This window comes from Spermophilus citellus (assembly GCF_964194105.1).
Source record: "Spermophilus citellus genome assembly, chromosome: 9".
Lineage (NCBI taxonomy): Eukaryota > Metazoa > Chordata > Mammalia > Rodentia > Sciuridae > Spermophilus > Spermophilus citellus.
The window spans coordinates 128,135,078-128,158,607 of NC_138191.1; the positions used below are offsets into that span (position 1 = coordinate 128,135,078).

Here is a 23,530-nt window from a genome sequence, read left to right on the forward strand (position 1 = left end):
TTCCTCCTGTTTGTTTTGTTTGCATTAGGTGGAATTGCATTGTGACAACCCATGGGCCACCTCCCATGGCCGGCCACTCCTCCTGTGTGATAGATGATAAAATGATCGTCTTTGGTGGCTCTTTAGGATCCCGGCAAATGTAAGTATATTTGATTTGCTCCATGTTAACTTGAAGGTAAAATAATCAGGAGAATCACAGCTCAGAAAAGTGAACTAGACACTAGGTACAATGTTCCTCAGCATAGTTGAAATTAATCCAGATAGTCATCTCACCTTGACATTTTATTCTGTGGTCCCCAGTCGCAGACCAGTAAGTTGGAAAGCTTGTCCTATAAAGTCAGGGTTGAATCAGATCTCTTTCTGTTGGACATGCATACAGTAGGATCCAGTTCTGATTGAACTCCAATTCTGCTATACTGTGCCTACAGAAGGCCACCTTTCAGAAAGCAGGGTGCTTTTCCTTGCCTTACTTGACTACATAGCTTAGGCCCCTTTTAGAGAAGAAAGAGGGGTAGACAGGACAAGTAGAAATTGGGATGGGTTGGAAGAGTGGATAGAAGCAAGGGAATTATGTCAGGTATGTCACATTTCTTTGACATACACCACCACTCACTGTCCTCTCCACACTGGCCATTTCAGGCCAGAGTCACGAGCCAGAGCCATCATCTGCAGTGCTATGTATCTGATTCAGCAGCTGCTGCAGTACTGGTCATTTCTTCTGTTCTATCAGCTGGAGTGGATGGGCTGCCAGCAGTGAAGTCAGGCCAGACCCAGCTCTTTCCCCCTGACAGCACCTGCCATCTTCATATATTCTGTCCATCATGGAGAGAGACTAAAGGAGCTACCCTCCAAATGAGAGGGTTCAGGATTTAAGTTGAGGAGCTTGTGTAGGATCCTGTGTATGAACAGAGGACCATAAAGAGATGGCCATAAAATAGAGACTGCCACCCAGGAGTCTGTCCTGCCATGCTGGTCTTTTGAGAGTTGGAGATGCCAGTGTGTCCTTGATAAAACTGATGCTTTCTTTAGCCATTATGAAACTATTTTTGTAACCAGAATCAATAAAGCTTTTAACCCCAGACAATGATAGAGCTGCCTCTTGAATCATTTTTCTCTTCCTGTTTTTTGTTGTTTTGTCGTTGTTATTGTTTAGAATAATTGCAGTTCGACCAGTAGCTGTTTCCTCTGTCACTAATTACCTTGTACATTAGCTACTCATGTCTAACTAGAGATGTGATTCAAGTGAGGCCTATGGTCAGTGGAAAAGGCAAATGTTTAAAGGTCTCAAGATGAGTTCTAGGGACAGCAAGAGAAGGAACATAGTTTTAAGTGCTAACTATAAGCATGGCACTTTGCAGGACTTATTTATGAATATAACTTCATTTATATCTGCTCTTTAGGGTAGCAGTGTTTCTCTTTGATAGTAAGGAAACCAGAGTTAAAGAAAGTTAAGGTTTTTGTTCAGGCTGCCAGCCGGGATTCATAGTTATCTTTCTGGTTCTGCACTCTGAGGCGACCATCTGAAGCCTCCCCTAGGCCAGTCTGGGTGAGTGGGAGAGTGGTGTGAGTTTACCACTGGGCACAGGCACCTGAAGCTCCCTGACCACCATTGTCACCCTGGGAGCTCCCGACCTCCTTCCTCATCCTTCTGTCCTTTTCTCACAGGAGCAATGATGTCTGGGTCCTTGACCTCGAGCAGTGGGCATGGTCCAAGCCGAACATCTCTGGCCCTAGTCCTCATCCTCGAGGTGGCCAATCTCAGGTGCTCAGGAATTAAAATAACTATTCCGCAAACTCTGTAGCGTCTTTCAGTTAGGACGGGAGAGGGAGGAGGGAGTCAGGTAAGATGCCAGTATGCACCAAGCCAAAGAGAATTTATCATTCTTTTTTACTAGTGTTTATTTTTTGGCTTTTAATGGGTTGTATTATTTATAGTGGCTTTATATTATGCCTTGTCCCTAAGCATTTTCATTTCTCAAAGAGAACCTTTCATTTTAAGTGCTTGAGACTCTCATGTTAATATTTGACCAACAAAGAATGGATCCATTCAGGTGAATTGTCAGTAATTTGGTCAGAGGAATCAGACTTGACCTGGTTTGGGGAGAATGGGGAGCTTATGGTAACTAGAACACTCTTTTGGGGAGCTGGGGATGCTATTTCTGTATATCACTAGAGCATGGGAAGTCAGATAGCTATGTGTGTAAATTTATTTTAAATTTCTTCCCCTCCCCAGATTGTCATAGATGATGCAACTATCTTAATCCTTGGAGGGTGTGGTGGTCCCAATGCTGTGAGTATTGCTTGTGGCATTCCCATACACAAAATAAATGTTCAAAACTTGCTTCCCCTATCTTCTGTAAGAGTAGACAGGCCAGACACAGTGCATGAGCCCACGATCCCAGCAACGAGGGGGACTGAGGCAGGAGGATAGCAAATTCAAGGCCAGCCTCAGTAATTTAGCAAAGCCCTAAACAACTTTGCAAGAACCTATCTCAAAATAAAAAGGGCTGGGGATATATGGCTCAGTGGCTCAGCACCCCTTGGTACTGAGTTTCCGGTACCAAGAAATAAAAAGAGTAGACAAGATTTTTCCATGGTATTTTTATTTAGGAAGTGCCTTTTCCACTTGATATATAGCCTTCATTTTCTCTGGCCTTTTTTCCCATTCTTTTTGGGTGTTGAGAGATGCTTTTAATTAGATATTTGTCTCTTGAATATTCATATCTATATTCTTCCTATTCCTTCTTGAAGCTCTAAGGTTTGCTGCTATCATGTTTTCAAAGGCAAAGGGGCAGTGAGAGAAAAAAGCAGGTCGGTAACTGCCAGAGTCCACATGGAATTTACTTTAAAAGCAGATTCATAAAGTTGCAGGCATCTATTGTCAAACCCTTTCCTGCACCCCACTATCCACACACACAAAACCAGTTAGTTAATTCATAGATCACAAACACAGTTCTGTGTGTCAGACCAATCCATGGTAATGTAAATGAATGAATGAATGTATACGTGAACAAATAACTGAGGGCTTTGTTATTCTTTCTGACCAGCCCCACACACTTTCTAGACCAGACAGTATAGCTTGAGACTGCAGCTCTGTATGTGTGTAGCAGATGCCACACCTGAGTCCTGTTGTTGGTCCTTTTCTTACAGCTATTTAAGGATGCTTGGTTGTTGCACATGCATTCAGGTCCCTGGGCCTGGCAGCCACTCAAGGTAGAAAATGAAGATCACGGGGCTCCAGAATTGTGGTGCCATCCAGCCTGCCGGGTAAGCCAGGAACTGACAGGCCAGCAGAAGGAGAGATTCTAAACTGGAAAAACAAATTAATTTGACAAATTTCAAAGGAAAACTTACAAAATAGAAAACACTCTGGTGTCACATAGAGGTGCTGTCAGCCAAGCACAGAGGCACACTCCTATAATCCCAGCTACTCAGAAGCCTGAGGCAGGAGGATCATTAGTTCAAGGCCAGTATGAGCAACTTAGCAAGACCCTGTCTCAAAAAATAAAAAAAAAAAAGTGAAAATCATAGCTCCTTTGCCATCTCTCGCATATATGAGCCACTAGATGGGAAAACATACGTGGGCTAAGTGACCCCACTCATCCTCTAAGTCCTGACTTAAAGCATTTCTTATCTATGAAATCTTCCCCCAAGTTTTACAAACAAAACTATTTGCTCCCTCCACTCTGCTGTACTAACGTACAGACATAACTAATAACATGTGTCACACCAGGGCCACAGTTGCTGCTGCATCTGCCCTTCTGTCCTAGAGAGCAGTCTGCATCATTTGTATCTCTAGATCATTTTCCTTCCATATCTCAAGGCTACAGAAAGCCTGGTGTGTTCCAGATGCCTGTGTTTAAATGTTTGGTGGTTGAATGATGAGAATTATGGAAGAGTCTGTGAGCACAGGTCCTTTGTCTTCCAGGTGGGACAGTGCGTGGTGGTCTTCAGCCAGGCTCCTAGTGGGAGAGCCCCCCTCAGCCCCAGTTTGAACTCTCGTCCATCACCTATTAGTGCCACTCCTCCAGCCCTGGTCCCCGAAACCCGAGAGTACCGCTCCCAGTCTCCAGTAAGGAGTATGGATGAAGCGCCATGTGTTAACGGCCGCTGGGGAACGCTGAGGCCCAGGGCTCAGAGGCAGACTCCCTCAGGTTCCCGGGAAGGGAGCCTCTCCCCAGCTAGAGGAGATGGCTCTCCCATCCTCAATGGCGGGAGTTTATCTCCAGGAACAGCAGCTGTTGGTGGTTCTTCCTTGGACAGCCCTGTACAGGCCATATCACCAAGCACTCCATCTGCCTCTGAAGGATATGACTTAAAAATGGGACTTTCTTTGGCCCCCCGACGAGGGTCTTTACCAGATCAAAAAGATCTGAGATTGGGGTCAATAGATCTGAATTGGGACCTGAAACCTGCTTCTGGTAGCAATCATGTGGATGGTATGGACAACAGGACGGTTACAGGGAGTGTGAGACACCCTCCAGAACAGACCAATGGTGTCCATACCCCTCCACATGTGGCCAGCGCCCTTGCAGGGGCTGTCTCCCCTGGTGCCCTGCGTAGGAGTCTGGAAGCCATCAAAGCAATGTCATCCAAGGGCCCCTCAGCTTCTGCAGCACTAAGCCCTCCTCTTGGGTCTTCTCCAGGCTCCCCTGGGAGCCAGAGCCTGAGCAGTGGAGAAACAGTGCCCATACCGCGCCCAGGGCCTGCCCAAGGAGATGGACATTCCTTACCCCCCATTGCCCGCCGCCTGGGCCACCACCCTCCACAGTCCCTCAATGTTGGCAAACCCCTGTACCAGAGTATGAACTGCAAGCCCATGCAGATGTACGTGCTGGACATCAAAGACACCAAGGAGAAGGGGCGGGTCAAATGGAAAGTGTTTAATAGCAGCTCTGTGGTCGGGCCTCCTGAAACCAGCCTGCATACAGTGGTACAAGGCAGGGGCGAACTCATCATATTCGGAGGACTCATGGACAAGAAGCAGAATGTGAAGTACTACCCAAAAACAAACGCCTTGTACTTTGTACGAGCAAAGAGATAATGTGTTCAAAACCCCTTTCCCTTCTGTGGCTTTTAATTTGGAATTTTCCAGTGTGTGAGCATTTGGACTGAGAATTGGGAAAACAGCATTACTCCCCGAAACCAAAACTCCAATTCCCAGCCTACTCATGCCAGGCTGGGATCAAATCTCCATTAAGAAAAAAATTATATATGAAAAAAAATATATATATATATTATATAGCCAACTCTGTTTACAAAAAAGGGAGAGAGCTCCGTCCTGTTCAGATAAAATCGTTGCTGTGTTTTAGCAGAGGCTGTGCTGCCTTTTTCTACTTTGCTGTTAAATAGACCAAGAAGTTAGGGAACAGACTAACAATCGGTAATGTTCCAAAAGAAACTGAAGAGCCCCTGTAAATCTTTATGTGGCCTTCTCAGAATTAGAAAACGGAAGGGCATAGACAAGATGCAAAGGATTTCAGCCCCTGCCCCGTGCTACAGGTGCTGGCAGGGCAAAAGTAACTTAAAGAAAACTGTCCTTCCCCTTCTCTTAAAACCGCAGAGGACCTGTGACAGCTCTGCAGAGATGCCCTGTGTCTGGTTTCCTTCTGCCCTCTGACTGAGGGAAGTCCCTCAACAGGGGATCTGTTCCACATGTGCCAGGATCATCTTGAAATAATGTTTCCGACATCTGTCTGCCAAGTGTCCATTGGTCTTTTGAGTGCTCCCTGCATGTCTCAGAAAACGTGGTATCTGATTGTGGAATTTTCTGACAATCGTATTTGGTTGCAAGTTGCCAAAAACCATGTTTGTTCTCCTTTTCCTTCTTTAGAATCAGTCCTCCTTGCTGCCTTACCCTGTTTATAGGCTGCTTTATTCCCAAACTCCCCCATTTTGTTTGTTTGCATATGGATTTTTTTAAAGCTCTGAAACCTTTCTCACTGTCTTTTCTTTTACAAAGCTCGGGTGCCTGGAGAAATCAGAACACTTTCCCTGGTGTTACTAGGAGGCCAGTGTCATGAAGAATCCTTAAACCCTCAAGATACTGGATTTCCCCTGTGGGCTTCTCTTACTTCCAAAGCACATTGGGCACACCTATCCATGTTTGTGGAATGTGAAATTTGATCCTGGAAGGGAATCCTCACAACAGTTCCTTCCAGAAATGTTTTTTTCCCCCTGTGACATGTCATCTGCCTGGCGACTGGGTTGAGCGTCATGTTCTTGACCTTTGTGACACATGGCTGACCTGGGGAGCAGATCCATCCTCTTATTCATGCGTCACCCAAGCAGGGCTTGGACTCAGACTTTGCTTCATTTCTGAGATAAGGTGCAGCCTAGTAGCACATTTTTTTGGTTAAAACAGAAAGTTGCAGGTCACTAGTCTAAACCAAGGCTGGACATGAGATGTCAAAGTAAGTTTATTTCAAGTGGCACCATTAAAATATGGATTTTTGGCGATTTATCCTCAGTGGATAGAGGACTTTAATTTTGTCCTTAGGGCTTAAATTTTAAAACATCATGTTTCTTACCCCCACGCTTGTTTTCTTGTTAGCGTTTTCCAAGCACAGGCCAGGGCTGCAGCTGGCCCTGAGTCCTGGCTCTTAGCCAGCGCTTAGCTGTCTGATAAATGTTTTCTCCGGTTACATCATGGTGAACCCTTCCCTTAGCCATTTGCTCTGCCTTCGTGGTCTTTGTTGGACAGGCCCCTTGGTGCCAAGCCCAGCAAAGGCCCTGTCATAGGGAGAGGTATGTGTTCCAGAAACTGCTGTACATGCTCCCTCGGATGAGGAAACGACCATGTGCCTACTTCCTGCGGTATCCCACTACTCCAAGCCACGTACTCGGCTTTCCAACTGCAGCTGTGGCCAGTCCCTCCCTGGCCAAGACCATCTAATCATGTGGGGTCTTGATTCACAAAGCGAAGCCAGCCCAGAAGATCAGCAATTTCTGCATTGCTGCTGCTGCTGCTGAACCTTGGTCATGACATTGTGTTTGTGCATGGACCGTGCCTCCAAACTTAGTCCTACTTCGATATCAGCTACTCGGAAGCCTGAAAATTCAGAATCTCCACTTTGTAATCTTTCCCTTTGTCCTGTGGCCTTCTTAACCTAGCTGTAAGCTGTTGGTTCCTTCTGCTTTCCCCCAAGTAGCAGGCAGCGGAAATGCTGGTCCTCTTAGAAAATAACCCAGTTGCTCTGAACTCCATGGCACCCCAGTGTTACCCACGCTGCTGGGAACCAGACTGTCCATTTACAGCCCTGAGAGAAAAATCTGCCTCATCCGCACCCAGTGGCTCCTGGGCACTGAGGGCCTTTGCTGTGGGAAGGCGACTCAGCACAGTCAAGGTGATGGTCTCCTCAGCCCTGGCAAGGCCACACGCACAGTGAGACTTCAGGTGTCTCAGCTGAGGTGAGTGTGCCCACAGTGCCCTCAGATCAGATTTGACCACGACTCCGTTTCGACAGTGATAACAATTTTGTCTTAAAATTGACTGAAAGAAAGGAGACAAAATACTTTTTTTAAACCCTCAGGAGCACCTAGCAAATATTTAACAGTATTTAAGTATTTAAAATACATCTTGTTTCTACTTGAAGCTTTAACCCTTCCATTCCTGCAAGTGTGCCTTTGAGAGCCCCAGGTGATAACTGTCTTCACCCGTCACCACATTGACCTCGTGTAGGAATTTTAGTCTCTTCTACCTTCTTGAACAGAGCTTCCTGTTCTCACCCCACATCGTGCAGCGGAGAGCGTTTTGTGTTGTCCCAGTTTCCACCCTTCCTCCACACTTGGATGGTGGACTCTTCAACCCTGCCCTGCCCCCATATTTGGGAGCACCAATTAGGTGTCAAAAGAAGTTTAAATTTTGTTTTTAAGGCAATACTGGGCTTACTCTCCTCCTACCCTCTGTGGGTTTGATTTTAATGTTTGAGTTGCATAGCAAGAGCTGAAACCATGAACTGTGTGGGAACTGTGTTGTAACTCTAAAGAAGAGGAGGAAGAAAGAAATCCATGTGAGATGCTTGACTTTGAGGACAGAAAGCCACTGGCCTACGGAGAGCAAGGGGACATCCCCTTCCTTCACCTTGTCTTTCTGGATTTTCTTCTGCTTCGCTTGTTTCCTTCCCTTTCAAAGTGATGTACCTGGTTGGTTTGTCTGTCCGTCCTTGTCCTTGTGGTGGTCCTGGCATGGTGATGTGCTCTGCTTTGCATTATCTATGGTCTCACCAGCGCACAAGTCAGTGGGGAGGATCTGAACGTGCCCGGGGGCCAGGAAGCCTATGCTCAAGCAGCCTCCCTGGAACTGCAGAAGGCATGTTCTGCATGTCACCAGTGTGTGGCTCCCTTTCACCCTGTTCATCGTGAATGTGAGCAGACCTTGGTGTTGGCTCTGGTGTACTCTCTCCCTGCTCTGCTCCCCTCCCGCCAACCAGGGTTCATGTCAGTGCACCCGTCGTGCCTGGCGAAGCTGGTGCTGTGAGTGATGTTTCCCATACGACTCAGGGCTGCCAGGTGGCTCCCCCTGAGACAGTCATTTTAGGCACATAACAGTGTAGGAATGAAATGGATTTCATGGATATTTAAATCTGTCAATTTCATTTTTTGTTAATGTTTCCCCCAATGACTTTTTAGCAATTTAACAAATAAAACAAAATGGACAGAATTGTCATAACTGTTTTTTTTATTAGGTACAGAAAAGAAAAAGTGCTGTGTTGGGAAGCATTTGGGATTGGAGGTTGATGTTAGAAGCAAAGTCATTGGCAAGGTGCTCTGTGTCCTCTAGGAGAGCTGTGTTCCTTCGTCCCTTTCCTGGAACAACTGTTTAATAAGCCACTGTCTCCTGAGGGCTTGGTATTGCAGAGCCTCTGTCCTGCTCTACAGGGAGACCCAAGGAGTGTGATGAGCTTGGAGTGGTGGCCCCAGGGCCAGGACAGCATCTGCATTGGCCTCCTAAGCAAAGAGCAGGCACAGAACCCAGGGTCTTGAAGCAGTACAGCAAAGGTGGTTGGGAACACAGGCCAGACGGCCGGCCTAGAGGTCTTTGTTTTAATCCTGCCTCCCTTATTTACGACTTAACCTGGGGTATGTGTTTCCTTGCCTGTAAACAAAGTTTCTTCTTCCCTACAGGGTCATGAGGGTCAAGTGAAGCTGCACATGAAATGAAATAGCATAGTGCCTAGTCATAGTAAGTGGCGTCCACTGCCTGTCCAGGCCCCCAGCCAGGTGTTCTGCTTTTCTGCATATTAAGGGGCCAGAGGCCATGCTCATTGGGTATGAATGGTAGGACCTGGCTAGGGCAAGGGAGGGAGTGCCAGAACCACTGGCCTGTGTCCCTCTCCTGAGCCAGGTCGTCCACCCAAAGCCTCATATCACCCCTCCCCTGGAACCTGAGTAAGGTCCCTAGAAACTGGGCCTGGAGCACCCCCAGGTTCAGGCAGGACAAGAGGCATCACCTTGAAACCCAGCAGGCTGATGGGCTCCCCCTTCCCTGCCTTCTCACCTCCCAGGGGGAGGGCCAGTGTTCCCAGCTGAGTCCTGCCTCTGTCAGTGGCCATCACTACCCTTCATCTTTCAGAACGCCAGGGACAGAGCAGGTTGTTGTGCTCATGGATGCTTCGAGAAGCGACGGCCTTGCCACTTCCTCAGGTTGTCAAGCAGAGGTTCATCACTTTAGTGGGAGACACAGCTGACGTGCATCAGAGCAAGAGGAGCCTACATGTCCCCTCAACTCTTGATGAGGCTCTGTGGACTCAAAGGGCACATAGAAGGGAGACAGCAGGCTAGGGACCAGGACAGACCTAGATTCAAAAAGAGCTATTTAAGCTGGGCAAGTCATCCCACTTTGAGTCTCAGTGTCGGTGATGATGCCATCTAGCAGTTCTGCTGGAACCAGCCAAAACTTGTCAATCCACTGAATGGGTGTGAGTCCCTGGAAAGCCACCTGGGGGCACCCTGTGAGAGGCATCCAGTGGGCCTTGGTGCGCTGTCAGGCGGTGGAGAAGCAAAGGAAAAAATGACTAGCCTTCTCCTTCCCTCCCTCCCCCTGCTGGGAAAGCTTGGGTGGCACCCTCTCCCTTCTCTGCCCCAGCCCCCAGCTGTGGGAAAGTTGGTGTTGTCTCCACAAGGCTGGGCTCCAGGCCCAGACCCTGTCAGCATGCACAAAGCCAAGCTAATGTCTTAAGTAAATGCCTAAAAGGCCGAGTGTGTCATGCCCCTCTAGGGAGCCTGTCTGCCCACCCACCACAGGCAAGAGGAGGGCTCCTTCCCGAGCCACGGGAGCCTGAGGCGGGAGGAAGATGGCTGTGGCCCACTGGGAAGGCCAGGAAAGTCTGGAACTGACCCAGGGACCACTGTTCTCAGCAAACTTTCCCAGAGCATCCATTGACGCCTGCTAACCTGTGGCAGGGCAGGTGAAGCTGGAGCCTCTCTGGGCATCCCAGGTGGGTGGGATCTAAGCCTCACCCTGCAGGGAGCAGTCCAGGCCTCCACAAGACAGACAGACTGCCTGCGTTCCCGGCAGAATGCAAAAGGGCTGTGGGCGGCCTGGCATGCCCAGAGTAGCCAGTGGTAGGGACTGAGGAAAATGTAGAGTGACCTGTGTAGATTTGATGGACAGAGATCACCCCTCGATGGAACAGAGTAAAGCTCGTGAGCAGAGCCCTCAGTGGAAGGAGAGAACGCTTCTTACAAAGAACTACACAGGCGGGCCCAGTGGAGTGTCTCCCTTCACCAGGAGGCCCCGCCAGAGATGGCACCTGAAGAGAGGGAGCTCGGAGGCAGCTGTGCTTCCCTGGCATTTGCTCAGGCCTCACCAACAGGGAACATTACCCCCAGGGCTGGAAGAGGAGAGAATGGGGGGAAAAAACTTGGAGAGTGTTGAAATTGTCAAGAATCAAAAATAGCTGAACATGGGCTGGGGCTATAGCTCAGTGGTGGAGCGCTTGCCTCACATGCGTGAGGCCCTGGGTTTAGTCTCTGGCACCACATAAAAATAAATAAAAATAAAGATATTGTGTCCATCTGAACTTGAGTTTACCAGGAAGTCACTGAATTAAAATGTCTGCATCAGAGGGGTTAGAAGCTCAGAGACAGAATAAATGGAGTCAGAGGAAATAAAGTTTTGTGGGGGTTTTTGTTTGATTTTGCGGGGAGAATACCAGGGATTGAACTGGGGCACTTAACCACTGAGCCACATCTCTAGCCCTTTTTATTTTTTAGTCTGTGACTGGGTCTTGCTAAGTTGCTTAGGGCCTCACTAAGTTGCTGAGGCTGATTTTGAACTTTCACTCCTCCTGCCTCGGCTCCTGAGCTACTGGGATTACAGGCATGTGCCATTACATCCAGCCTTGATTCGATTTTATTGAAACACGGTCTCACTAAGTTGTCTAAGCTGGCCTTGAACTTGATAGCCTCCTGCCTCAGACTCCCAAGTAGCTGGGGTTATTGGTGTATGCCACCACACCGGCTGTTTTTTGTTTTTAAGGGACTGAGTATCATGGGCATGGTGGCACACCTCTTAACCCCAGCTACTCAGGAGGCTTAAGCAGGAGGATTGAAAGTTCAAGGCCAGCCTTAGCAACTTAGGCCCTAAATCCTAAGCAACTTAGCAAGACCCTGTCTCAAAATAAAAAAAAAAAAAGAAAGAAAAAAGGCTAGGGTTGTGGGGTTGTGGCTCAGTGGTCAAGTACCCCTGGGTTCGATTCCCAGTAACAAAACAACAACAAAAAAAGGGTTCTTAGGATCAAATGTAGGACCTTGACATGCTACACATACCCTCTACCCCTGAGCTACACATGTGACCCCGAAGTTCTGTGTCTTAAACATCTGTGCTCTTGCTTGGTTAGAAGGAGAAAGAGCGGCTGGCCTGCCTGGAACACAGATGAGAGAGACCTGGCCAGAGGAGGCAGGGCGGGTTCCATTTAGGGAGCAGCCTGCGCAAATGCAGAGGCCCAAGGCTCCGTCAGGCCCTTCTGGAACCTTAAGGTCACTGTGACTGGAGAGGACAGGGCAGAACTGGAGGACGGACTAGAGAAGGGTGAACTGAAGAGTAGGGCCCAGGAACAAGTATCCAGAGTGGGGCAGCGGCAACAAGGAGAGGACCTCATCAGAAAGTGGAGCCAGGCGTGGTGGTGTGCACCTGTAACCCCAGCAGCTTGGGAGGCTGAGACAGAAGAATCACGAGTTCAAAGCCAGCCTCAGGGGGCTGGGGATGTGGCATGCGCGGGGCGCTGGGGTCGATCCTCAGCACCACATAAAATAAAAAATAAAAGATGTTGTGTCCGGCGAAAACTGAAAAATAAATATTAAAAAAAATTCTCTCTCCTCTCTCTCTTCTCTCTCTCTCTCAAAAAAAAAAAAAAAAAAAAAAAGCCAGCCTCAGCAATGGCGAGGCGCTAAGCAAGTCAGTGAGACCCTCCCTGTCTCTATATAAAAGGCAAATAGGGTTAGGGATGTGGTCATGTGCCCCTGAGTTCAATTCCTGGTACAAAAAAAAATGTATTGGGTGGTCTGGAGCTGTGGCTCAGTGGTGGAGGAGCCTTGCCTACATGCATGAGGTTCCGAGTTCCATCCCAGACACTAGGAAAAAAAAAAAAAAGCAGGAGGTACCTCTCAGCCTCTGGTGAGTGATTGGAGCTAGGGGTGGAGGGGGAAAGGTCTGGCCAGGACTCATCCCTGCATTCAACAAATATGTAGTCCCATGGGGGTAGGGGAGAGGGACAGGTGTGGGTGACGACCTGAGAGCATCATCCCAGATGGAAATGGGCAGGATCGGGCTCATCCCATGAAGGCCCTTCCGCAGAGGCTGTATTTTCGCTGAGTCCTGAATTTAAAAAGCCAGTCGTGGGAAATCTGGAAGAGCGTTCCACACAGAGGGAGCACAGGAACAAAGGTCTGAGCTGGGCATGAACTTGACACAGTGAAGAAGGAGAGGAAAAGCCAGTCTAGCTGAGTGTATGAGTGAAGGGACAGAGGGCAGGTGGGCCCTGTAGGGGTTTTGTGTTTCGCAGCACTGGGGACTGACCCCAGGGATGTTCTACCACTGAGCTATATTCCCAACCCTTTTTATTTTTGAGACGGTGTCTTGTTAAATTGCTGAAGCTGGTCTTGAATTTGCAATACTCCTGCCTCTGCCTCCCAACTGACTGGGATTACACAATGCCCAGCCATTAGAGGGTTTTAAGCCAGAGAGCAACACATGGTTCTGCAGAGGACATTGACCTTGGGCTTCTCTCGATCTTCAGCTCAGCTGGCCCTGGGCATCAGTCCCTCATCACTGGACATCAGGTGTCCCCATCACTTCCAGGGGCCCTGACTCTGGACCAGCTTTGGTATCTGGCTACTTCATCTCAGCCACTTTCCAGTTCCTCTGCCTCTCCTGGGTCTGAACTCATAGCTGTCATTGCCCGGGCCTCTAGTCTGTCCACCTGTCTGAGGGATCTTATTTCCACACTCATTGCTTCAAGTTGATCTGTCTCGCCTGGTGCTGACATTGTGCTGAACTCTGCCCAGGCCGCTCACCTGCATCCTAAGCCCCCCCACCTGCTGTGTCCTCTCCAGGGAGTCCACACCAGACCCTCGCACCCCATGAGATCCTCCTCTGCCCTCCTGGTTAGGAGCATCACCAGCAGCCCAGTCACCTGGGAATCATCCAGTGTGAGGTGATCTGAGGACTGGGAGTTTGCCACAGACTTGGCAACAAGGTTGATGCCCTTGACCTGACTGACTGGCTGGGGCTTCAGCCTGGAGAATGGCTCAAAGGTGGTAGACTTGGTGGAAGGACCACGTAGAAGACAGAGCAAAAAGTATGCCCCATTCCAGGCCACAGTGAAGGTGGGGAACAGGTGTTATTCTGGGTGCAAGGGGAAGCTAGGAGAGGGTTTTAAGCCTGGGGTCCTATTGGCTCCCCATCAGGGTCCCAGGCAGGGCTGCCCATGCCTCGATCTCACCCACCCTCCCCCAGCCTGTGTACGTGTGTGTGTGCGTGCATCCACCTGAGCTTCTATCCACTCTGTCCGGCTGGTGACTGTGTCCCTGCTCTGAGGAACTGAACATGATTGAACCATGAAGAATGCATGCATTAATCCTAGGGTTCGGGGCTGGGGGTGTGGCTCAGCCTAGCATGCGTGAGGCAATGGGTTCGATTCTCAGCACCACATAAAAATAAAAGACATTGTGTCCACCTAAAACTAAAAAATAAATATTAAAAAAAATTAGAGGGCTCTACACCGCGAGGGACCTTAGGTCCACCTGTTTCACCCGAGGCTCTAAAAGGAGAAGCACCTTGCCTGCAAAGCCACTCTAATGGAAGGGCACAAGGGTCCCAGCCAATCAATGGCTCCGTGTTCCCAGCTGCAGAATTTATCCACATGAGATCTGTGGGCCTTGTCATAGACTGAATTGTAAGCCGCAAAATCCATATATTGAAGCCCTAATCCCAATGGGACTGTTTTGGAGATAGGGTTTTTGTTTGTTTGTTTGTTTTTAAGTATTGGGGGTTGCCCCCAGGGTTGCTTTACCACTGAACCATAGCCACATGCCCAGCCGTTTTGTTTTTTATTCAGACAGGGACTAAGTTGCTGAAAGTCTTGCTAAATTACTGAGGCTGCCCTCACACTTGGGTCCTCCTGCCTCAGCCTGCCAAATCATTGGGATAACAGCGGTATGCCAGTACATGGGGGAGAGGGGGTCACTGGGAATTAAACTCAGGAGCACTCAACCACTGAGCCACAGCCCTAGCCCTATTTTGTGTTTTATTTAGAGACAGGGTCTCAGCCTCCCAAGCCGCTGGGATTTCAGGTGTATGCCATGGCGTCTGGCCTTGGAGATAGATCTTTTGAAGAGGTTGTTATAGCCAGGTATGGAGGCACAGGTCTGTAATCCCAGCCACTCAGGAGGATGAGGTAGAAGGATCAAAAGTTTTAAGGTTGGCCTGGGCAACTTAGCAAGACCCTGTCTAAAAATAAAATTAAAAATTAAAAAAAATTTAAATAATTAAAAGGGCTGGGGAGGACTGGGGATGTGGCTCAAGCAGTAGCGCACTCTCCTGGCATGCGTGCAGCCCGGGTTCGATTCTCAGCACCACGTACAAACAAAGATGTGTCCGCCGAAAACTAAAAAATAAATATTAAAAAATTCTCTCTTAAAAAAAATAAAAGGGCTGGGGATGTCGTTCAGTGGTAGAGCCCCCTTAGGTTCAACTGCAAAATTTTTTAAAAAGAGAGGTAATTAAGCTTAAATGAGATCATAACTGTGCCCTAATCCAAAAGGACTAGTGATCTTAGAAGAAAAGGAAGAAACACCAGGAGGGTGAGCCCAGAGAGGAGGTCCTGTGAGGACATGGAGAGGGGGGCCTCACCAGAAACCAACCCCTGCTCTGAGATTTCCAGTCTCCAGAACTGTGAGAAGATGAATTCCGTTATCGAATCGTCCAGTCTTTGGCACAGCAGTCCAAGCTAATCAGATCCCAGTTTCAGAACTGCCAGTGCTCCTTTAAGGTGCGGACTCACAGACATCGCCCCAGCTCAAGAAGCACCTCTCAGGGTCGGAGGCCGAGAGTCCCAGAGTCCACGTTTATCAGCTCTGCAGGCTTCAGGCGTCCATAAGCTCACTGTGGGACAGTGAAGACTGAAGCCCTAGCCTCTGGCCACCAGTTCCTCTGACCACCAGCCTCCCTCTGTGCTGCAAGAGAATGTGACGGCTGCAGGGTTAACTGACAAGCTCACTCTGTCAGGATGCTTTGTTTTTTCACACCTTCACTGGGCTCCCCAAGCCAAGCCAGGGCAGGGCTGGACGTGAAGCCTGGATACCCAAAGACAGTTCAGATCTGAGCCCCACCATGGGGCACGCCCAGCCTGTGAAGAGAGCCACACAGCTGTGGGCAGCCTGACTGAGGGCAGATGCAGGAAGAGCTGCAGGAAGGGAACCATCTGACCCAGTCAAGTAGGCAAAGAATCCTGTTGGAATCCTGTGGGGATGGTGCCTGGCTGCCTGGAGCACCCTGTCTGACGCATCTTCTTCCGTTCCTACCCACACCCCAGACATAATGGTCTCACTCACTTGTGGATTTGTGGCCTCTGGCTGCATTGAGCTTCACTAAGACAGCCTTCCTCGTGGCTGGGGGCGAAGATTTTAAAACACAAAACCCACTCTGGCAGAATAGATATGTACTTTATAGAGTCAGGTACCACTGGGTTCTGAGACAGGTTTTTCCACTGACTAGCTGTGTGGTGTGACCTCACAAAAGTCATGTTATGTCTCTATTTCTTCATCGGTAAAAGAGGGATGATGCTATTATTTACACTAAATGTAATGTTTATAGAATTAAGTGAAGTCATCTCTGCTAAGTCCCACTGCCCGGCCTTAGCTCATCTCTTACAAAGTAAGGTCCCTTAAAGTCCTCGCCTGACTTGAAAACGTGGCAGAAAGGTAGTGGTAAAAATTAAATGTAGTAGATACCTCTCAGTAGGGGCCCACCTGCACCCTTCCAACTCAGGAGTGTTTACTGAGCACCCACTTTCTGGGTAGCAGGTGGAGTGGCCACGATTGGACCACAGACGCAGGGCTGAAAAGTCGGCTGCAAACAAAACTATATATATATACATCAACATCTAAAGACCTCCTGCAATTCCCTTGATCTCTCCGAGCTGCTGTTCCCCGTCTGTGACGCCAGAGGTGTCTTAACTCAGGAGGCTGCTGAGCAGCAGTGTTGTAAAGAATCCTAAAAAGTTAAAAAAAAAAAAAAAGGCACTTTATAGAACAAGAAGCTGAGACACAGCGAGGCGCGGGAGGCTCCTGGACAGAGGGGCATTTGATCAAGTTTGGGAGGGAAGACGGGCTGGGACGGAGCAGTGGCCCAGAGAAGCCATTCATTGCGCGGCGCTCGCTGCTGACTACTCTGCAGGAGGAGCGGACACCGCCAGCCGCTCAACCCCGCCCCCTGCGTCTCCGTGGCAACGGCCCCGCACATGCGCTGCAGGGGCTGGAGGAGAGAGCAGAAGCCGCGGCGGAAGCAGGTCCCGCGGCGGTGAGGCGCGGCATGGTGCGGCGCAGGGCGGGCTTTTAAAGGGACCGTCTCCACCCGAGCCAGCTCGCCGGCGTGGACTGCTGGCTGTGAAGGTTAGGTGGCTTCAGGAGTCGGGCTGAGTGACCCCCACCCAAAGGTGATGAGGGAGAGAGGGGTTGTGTAAACCCCCTCCAAAGCAGTAATGGGATGGCTGTCCCCAGGGAGCACTGCGGAGGCCAGGGGGCAATGTGACGGCATCTTCAGATGGGGAGCTGGGGCTACGGTAGAGTCGGAGGTTAGGAAGGATCACAGGTCCAGCTTGAGACCGTCACCCCCGCTTTCACCCCCACTCCTAGCACTCTGCACCCCTCTACCTAGTTGGCATGCTCAGTTATGGCCAGACCTCCCGCGCACGGTTCGGTGATTGTCCCAGACTGGCACGAGACCACCGAGGGTAAGGAGTACTTGGCCTGCATCCTGCGCAAGAGCCGCCGTCGGGTGTTTGGTAAGTGCTCTCGCCCTCAGCCTGTCAGTTGTCACTCTGGGGAGGCTGTGTCACCTGTTGCTTGGGAGATGGTGGGTATAGAAAGAAGCAAGGAAGTGAGGCCCTGCTCCACCTCACTCCTTGGCTTTGGTGACTCCTGGAAGCCCCATCCCTGAACCCCCATCCTCAAATCTCCTTAGAACTAATTCCATCAACAGAGCCAGGAACATGGAAACAACCTCACCTGCCAGCAGCCACGGTCACCAGAGATGCTGTCCATTGAGCCCTCACTTAGTGCCAGGCCCTCTGCTGGGCACTTTACCCTGTGAACTCCCATCTTAGCTTCTCTAACAGCATTTTACAGACTTGCCCAGGATGTGCCCTAGTGAACACAGAGCTCTTCCACGTCCTTATGCCAGAGATAAGACACTGGTACCCCCCAGGCTGAAGCCAGCTCACCCAAGCTAGACTTGCCCAGCAGCCAGAGTCCACTGCGGCCAGGAGAGACCAAGTGCCAACAGGCTTTCCACCAAAACATGAGAGGGCAGTCCCTAGCTTAGGACTCTCAGCCCTTAGCCTATAGATGTGTCATAATTTTGACTCTTTTTTTTCCAACTTTTAAGTTTAAAGCCCCCCTAAAGATTTCTATAGATTGACTTTGTATGGGGTTCACTTGTAGTAATTGAAAACACTTTTGCTTATATTGCCTTATTAAGAAGGATCTGGGGCTGGGGTTGTGGCTCAGTGGTAGAGCACTTGCCTAGCATGTGTGAGGCACTAGGTTCGATTCTCAGCACCACATAAAAATAAATTAATAAACAAAATAAAGGTCCATTGACAATTAAAAAGAAAAAAAAGAAGAAGAATCTGTGAGAAACCACGCTTCTGTGTGTGGGAAATCCAGAGCATGTCATAACAGTATCGGTAAAACCAACCCAAAAAAGTTGGGCATTATTTGGAGTGGCCCAGAGCTGGCTCACAGAACCCCAGAGTTTCAGGCAGACCTCTGACCTAGAATCCTCTTTAAATACAAGTTCCGAGCCAGTGGGTCTGCGTAGCTGAAATGTTCGTTTCTAACAAGCTCCCAGGGAACAGCAGTGCCATGGTCCATGGACCACACTCGGAGTGGCAAGGAACTAAGGATTTCAGATTCTGGACCTAAACTCTGTCCAAAAGATAGGATCCTTCTTAATCTCAGGAACCTCATTTTAGTATCTCTTGTACATGTGAGGGTCAGACTGGAGTCATTTGTTACTATTGAGAGCTAACAGGCCAAGGTTTGTAAACATTTCGTTTTTTTTATGGGGAGGAGGGGTACTGCTAGGGGTTGAATTCAGGGCACTCTTTCACTGAACTACATCCCCAGTCCTTTTTACTTTTTATTTTGAGTCAAGGTCTCGCTAAGTTGCCCAGGCTGGCTTTGAATTTGCGATCCTCCTGCCTCAGCCTCCAGAGCTGGGACTTACAGGGATGTGCCACCATGAATGTCTTCACTACTTTTTTTTTAAAGAGATGAGGGTCTACTATGTTGTCCGACCTGACCTTAAACTCCTGGGCTCAAACATCCTACCTCAGCCTTACAAGTAGCTGTGATTACAGGTGCACACCAACATGCCTGGTGTGATTTCTTTTTTTCCTCTTCAAGAAATTAAAACACATTCGAAGTATGACTCCAGTATGGCCTTTGTCTCTCTCCACCCCGTGGTGGCAAGAACACTGGATTTGGGGTCATTCAGACCCTGGCTTGACCCAGGCTACACCTGCCTAGCCTTTGACTGTGGATAGTGAATGCTAGGTTCCTCCTCTGTGAGCTGGGAGAATTGTGGTCTTTGTCAGTGGAGGGGAAATGAAGAAGTGTGTAGGGATCATGCTGAGCAGTGGTATGCAGAGGGTCGGCTTTTCTTGTATTTCCTTATGTCATCAGTTGTGTGAGGGAAAGAATTGAGTTAAAAAAAAAAAGAATTGAGTTAAGGTAGAGAGATTTTCTAGGAATCGTTAGAGCCACCAAACTTATAACTTATGTCACGCAGTATCCAAAAGCCAGAAGTTAGAGGGTCAGCAATAATGACTTTGAATTCCTATTTTGGGGATTAACAGCTGGATGTACCCACTCGAGTGTCTCATATCCAGGCCTCATTAAATAAGTATCTGTGAACTACCTTTAAGAACCTAGGCACGGGCTGGGGATGTGGCTCAAGCTGTAGTGCGCTCGCCTGGCATGCGTGCGGCCCGGGTTCTATCCTCAGCACCACATACCAACAAAGATGTTGTGTCCGCCGAGAACTAAAAAAAAAATAAATATTAAAAATTCTCTCTCTCTCTCTCCTCTCTAACTCTCTCCTCTCTCACTCTCTCTTTAAAAAAAAAAAAAAAAAAAAAGAACCTAGGCACAGGGATGTGCCACTATGTCACACATCTCTGTGTGTCCCAGGCTTCTTAAGATCTGGAACAAATATGGAGAACCACAGATGGTGGGTTAGAACCCTTAGAGATGAGGTTGTCCACTGGGGCAAGTGCAGGATGAACGCCTGACGCTACCTGGCTCTCCCCCTCCCAGGGCTGCTTGAGCGGCCAGTGTTGCCCCCGCCTGTGGCCATTGACACTGCCAGTTACAAGATCTTCGTTTCTGGGAAAAGTGGTGTGGGCAAGACGGCGCTGGTGTCCAAGCTGGCTGGCCTGGAGGTGCCCGTGGTGCACCATGAGACCACTGGTGAGTGAACCCACCCTTTGCCCATCCTTGGAGGCCTTCCCTGGAGTGGAAGACAGAACCTGGCTATTGACTACGCAAGCCAGGGAGTGTATCTGACTCTACCACTTCCCCTGTGACCTTGGAAAGTCACTTCATCTCTCTGAGTCTTCTCTATCCCAAGGGGATAATAGTACCAACCCCACGGGAACGTCACAGAGCTGAAGCTGGAGCTGGTGAAGGTAACATGCCCAGCATTGGGCTGGCACAAGGCCAGAGCTCAGGAAGTGTTCATCCTCCTGTCTTTCCACTGGACAGAGTCATGCATTGTGTGCATCCCTCAATGTCCCAGGACCTTTGGGTCTCTCATACAGACTGTGAAACTGCTTTATCCTAGTAGGGGCTGCATCTTCCCAGTGCACCAGGGGCTCCTCCAGGGCAAGTCTCCATTTCCCCCCAAGAAACTAAAAATTCTTCCAGGTCACGGACTGCGCCTTTCATTCAGACTGGTGACCCACCAGGGCAGGGATGTATCCCTTTTCTTACTCTTTATTGGTTCCCTGTTCCCCTAACTTCTCCCATGCTGAATGGCTGACCCCGGCCCCCCTCAGGCATCCAGACCACTGTGGTGTTTTGGCCAGCTAAGCTGCAGGCCAGCAACCGGGTCATCATGTTCCGCTTCGAGTTCTGGGACTGCGGGGAGTCTGCGCTCAAAAAGTTTGATCACATGCTGCTGGTGAGCAGGGCGGGCCCAGCAGGACCCTGGGAGCAGGCAGATGTCTGAGGAGCTCTGAGCTGGGCCCACCTCGTCTGCAGGACCCTGAGCAGGGCTTCCATGAGCTGCAGGTGGGCGGTGTGCTGGCGGCAGAGCTCTGAGCTGGCATGGGACTGAGTCCCAGCTGGAGCTGTGTCACAGGACCAGCCACTCTGGGCCTCAGGTTCCCAGTCTGAAAGGAGGAGCGGTTTCTGCTTCTTAGCCCCTTGCAGCCAGTTACAAGGTTCTAGTTGCGCGGGTGTGGGGTGGCGTGGTCATGTGATGGTGTGCTGTGAGCCAGCCTCTCCATCCCCAGGCCTGCAAAGAGAACACAGATGCCTTCCTCTTCCTCTTCTCTTTCACTGACCGTGCCTCCTTCGAAGACCTGCCGGGACAGCTGGCCCGCATAGCAGGAGAGGCCCCTGGTGTCGTCAGGATGGTCATTGGCTCCAAGTATCCTTTGGGTGGTCCCTGGGACGGTCAGAGGCCACCCTTGACAAGGCATGGAGCATGGGCCCGAAGACCCCGCCTCCACCCAGCTGTGGGGCCCAGCCTTTAGGGAGGAGGGCAAAGCCCGGGTCTGATGGGGCGGTGAGCAGAGGTGCCTGGCCAGGCTCCTTGACCTTCCTCCAGATTCGACCAGTACATGCACACAGACGTGCCTGAGCGGGACCTCACAGCCTTCCGGCAGGCCTGGCAGCTGCCCCTGCTGCGGGTGAAGAGTGTGCCTGGGCGGCGCCTGGCTGATGGGCGCACTCTGGATGGGCGGGCTGGGCTGGCCGACATTGCCCATGTGCTCAATGGCCTTGCTGAGCAGCTGTGGCATCAGGACCAGGTGGCAGCTGGCCTGCTTCCCACCTCTGCAGAAAATACCCCCAGCTGAGGGGTGGCATCATGAAAGGACACCTATGATCCCCACTCCCAATCTTTATGTGACCTGGACCAGAGGGCAGCACCGAGGGCCTCCTGCTGGGGTGGAACACTGACCCCTCCTGAGGGCTGGCCGGCAAGGGCCCGCTGCAGTGGCACCTTCTTTGCAGAGTACTTGGCAGTGAGTGGGGCACAGGGCTTCAGGCAGGGCCTGGAGCTCAGCTGTCTCCCCAGCCTCCTGCTACCCTTCCCCCTTCTGCAGCACCCATGGAGGGTGCAGAAGGGACTGGGGGAGGGAGGCCGGGCAGAACCTGGACCTCACATGCCTTCCGCCAGGCACCTTCTTAATTGAAGTCACATGATCTGCTGTAACAGATAAACCCTGAAGCCTTGGTGGCTTAACTCTATAAAGTGTTTTTTCCTTGGGGCTCAGTGGTAGCACGCTTGCCTGGCATGTGTGAGGCACTGGGTTTAATTCTCAGTACCACATATAAATAAATAAAGGTCTATCAACAACTAAAAAAATAATTTTTAAAACAATGAAGTGTTTTTTCCTGCTTAGTTCTCACCTCAGGAGGAGGCAAAGGGCCAGTTGTCTACTCCATGTGCCCATCTGAAGCCCAGGCCCTGAGATCCTCCACATTTACCCCAGGGCATCAATGGTCGGCAGACAGGGAATGAATCACACAGATTTCTGTGGACTGGGCCTGGGGTGGACTTCCTGCCCACATTCCATTGGTCAGCACCTAGTCACTTGGTCACCTGGAGCTGGGGAGGAGGCTGGGAGATTCATCCCACCTGCAGGTCCAGGAGGCAAGCCCTTCACTCTGGAGCCTTTCGCAAAATCATCAGGCCGGCTGGGGTTGGGCTCAGTGGTGGAGCGCTCGCCTAGCATGGGTGAGTTCAATTCTTTTTTTTTTTTTTTTAATTTTACTTTTTAGTTGTAGTTGGACACAATACTTTTATTACACTTATTTATTTTTACGTGGTGCTGAAGATTGAATCCACGGTCTCAAATGTGTGAGGTGAGCCACAACCCCAGCCCTGAGTTTGATGAGTTCAATTCTTAGCACCGCATATAAATAAACAAAAGGTCCATCAACAACTAAATTTTTTTTAATTAAAAGAGCAAACAACAACAACAAACAAAAAACAACATCAGGCTAGCCCAGGAGTCAGAAAGCACTGCTGAGCAGGACCAAGACCCTGCTGGGTGGGAGTCAGGTATGAGTTGTCCTAACAGGCCACTGGGCAAGATCAAGAGCAGGAGGGTAGTGAGCAGGCCCAGCCTTCGCTATTCCTGCTCGTTGGCCAGAGACATTGGTGAGCATAGGCCAAAGTGGGGTGAGGAAAGGGGCCTTGATATTCTTACCCCCTGGTCATATGCTGCCCCTGCTGGTCCCATGTAGACCCCTGGGCCGAGGCCTGACATGACCCAGCTGGGACCCTCAAAGCCAGCTGGCTGCAGAGCCCTCTCTTGAGAAGTCAGTCCCTAGCTCTCTGCACAGCCCACGCTCACAGGTGACCAGCTACACCCCTGTGTAGCTGGCTCTTGGAGAAGTGTGGGGCCATCCCATGCTCAAGTCTGGCAGGGGTAGGATCTGCATCTGGGGTCTCCAGGATGGGTGGGAGGAGAAGATGACCAGACACATGCCAGTTACACTGGCAAGGAGGCGGAGTCACCCCTCTGCAGCTCCTAAGTCCCAAATAAGGTGCCCTGTGTCTGCCAACAAC

The 23,530-nt window shown here is 50.0% G+C and overlaps 2 protein-coding genes across 9 annotated transcripts in view; both read left to right on the top strand.

Annotated features, from left to right (window-relative positions):
* Window positions 1-8,876, top strand: part of FBXO42 (F-box protein 42) — a 91,392-nt gene extending 82,516 nt beyond the window's left edge. For 2 of the 5 annotated variants that reach the window (XM_081308450.1, XM_081308453.1), the window contains exons 6-11: window positions 29-139; window positions 1,666-1,762; window positions 2,234-2,290; window positions 3,151-3,267; window positions 3,929-5,026; window positions 5,963-8,874. In XM_081308450.1, coding sequence (XP_081164576.1) covers window positions 29-139; window positions 1,666-1,762; window positions 2,234-2,290; window positions 3,151-3,267; window positions 3,929-5,026; window positions 5,963-6,007 — 1,525 coding nt within the window. In that variant the 3' untranslated portion in view covers window positions 6,008-8,874. The other 3 variants (XM_081308452.1, XM_081308454.1, XM_081308451.1) reach the window with 3 other exon arrangements.
* An 8,008-nt stretch (window positions 8,877-16,884) lies between these two features.
* CPLANE2 (ciliogenesis and planar polarity effector complex subunit 2) lies at window positions 16,885-22,316 on the top strand. Of its 4 annotated transcripts, none has more exons than XM_081308184.1 (6): window positions 16,885-17,159; window positions 17,381-17,507; window positions 20,044-20,196; window positions 20,784-20,908; window positions 21,243-21,379; window positions 21,560-22,316. In XM_081308184.1, the coding sequence occupies exons 2-6, from the start codon at window positions 17,396-17,398 to the stop codon at window positions 21,807-21,809; spliced, it is 777 nt and encodes a 258-aa protein (XP_081164310.1). In that variant the 5' UTR covers window positions 16,885-17,159; window positions 17,381-17,395; the 3' UTR covers window positions 21,810-22,316. The 4 variants fall into 4 exon arrangements, with proteins under 4 accessions (XP_081164310.1, XP_081164309.1, XP_081164308.1 ...); XM_081308183.1 differs by having other exon boundaries at window positions 16,887-17,159; window positions 17,359-17,507; XM_081308182.1 differs by having other exon boundaries at window positions 16,888-17,115.
* Window positions 22,317-23,530: the final 1,214 nt, after the last annotated feature.

Coding starts and splice junctions, on each gene's coding strand:
- CPLANE2 (XM_081308184.1), top strand. CDS start 17,396: ATGGCCAGACCTCCCGCGCACGGTTCGGTGATTGTCCCAGACTGGCAC. Junction 17,508..20,043: donor GAGCCGCCGTCGGGTGTTTG/GTAAGTGCTCTC, acceptor TCCCCCTCCCAG/GGCTGCTTGAGCGGCCAGTG. Junction 20,197..20,783: donor GGTGCACCATGAGACCACTG/GTGAGTGAACCC, acceptor GGCCCCCCTCAG/GCATCCAGACCACTGTGGTG.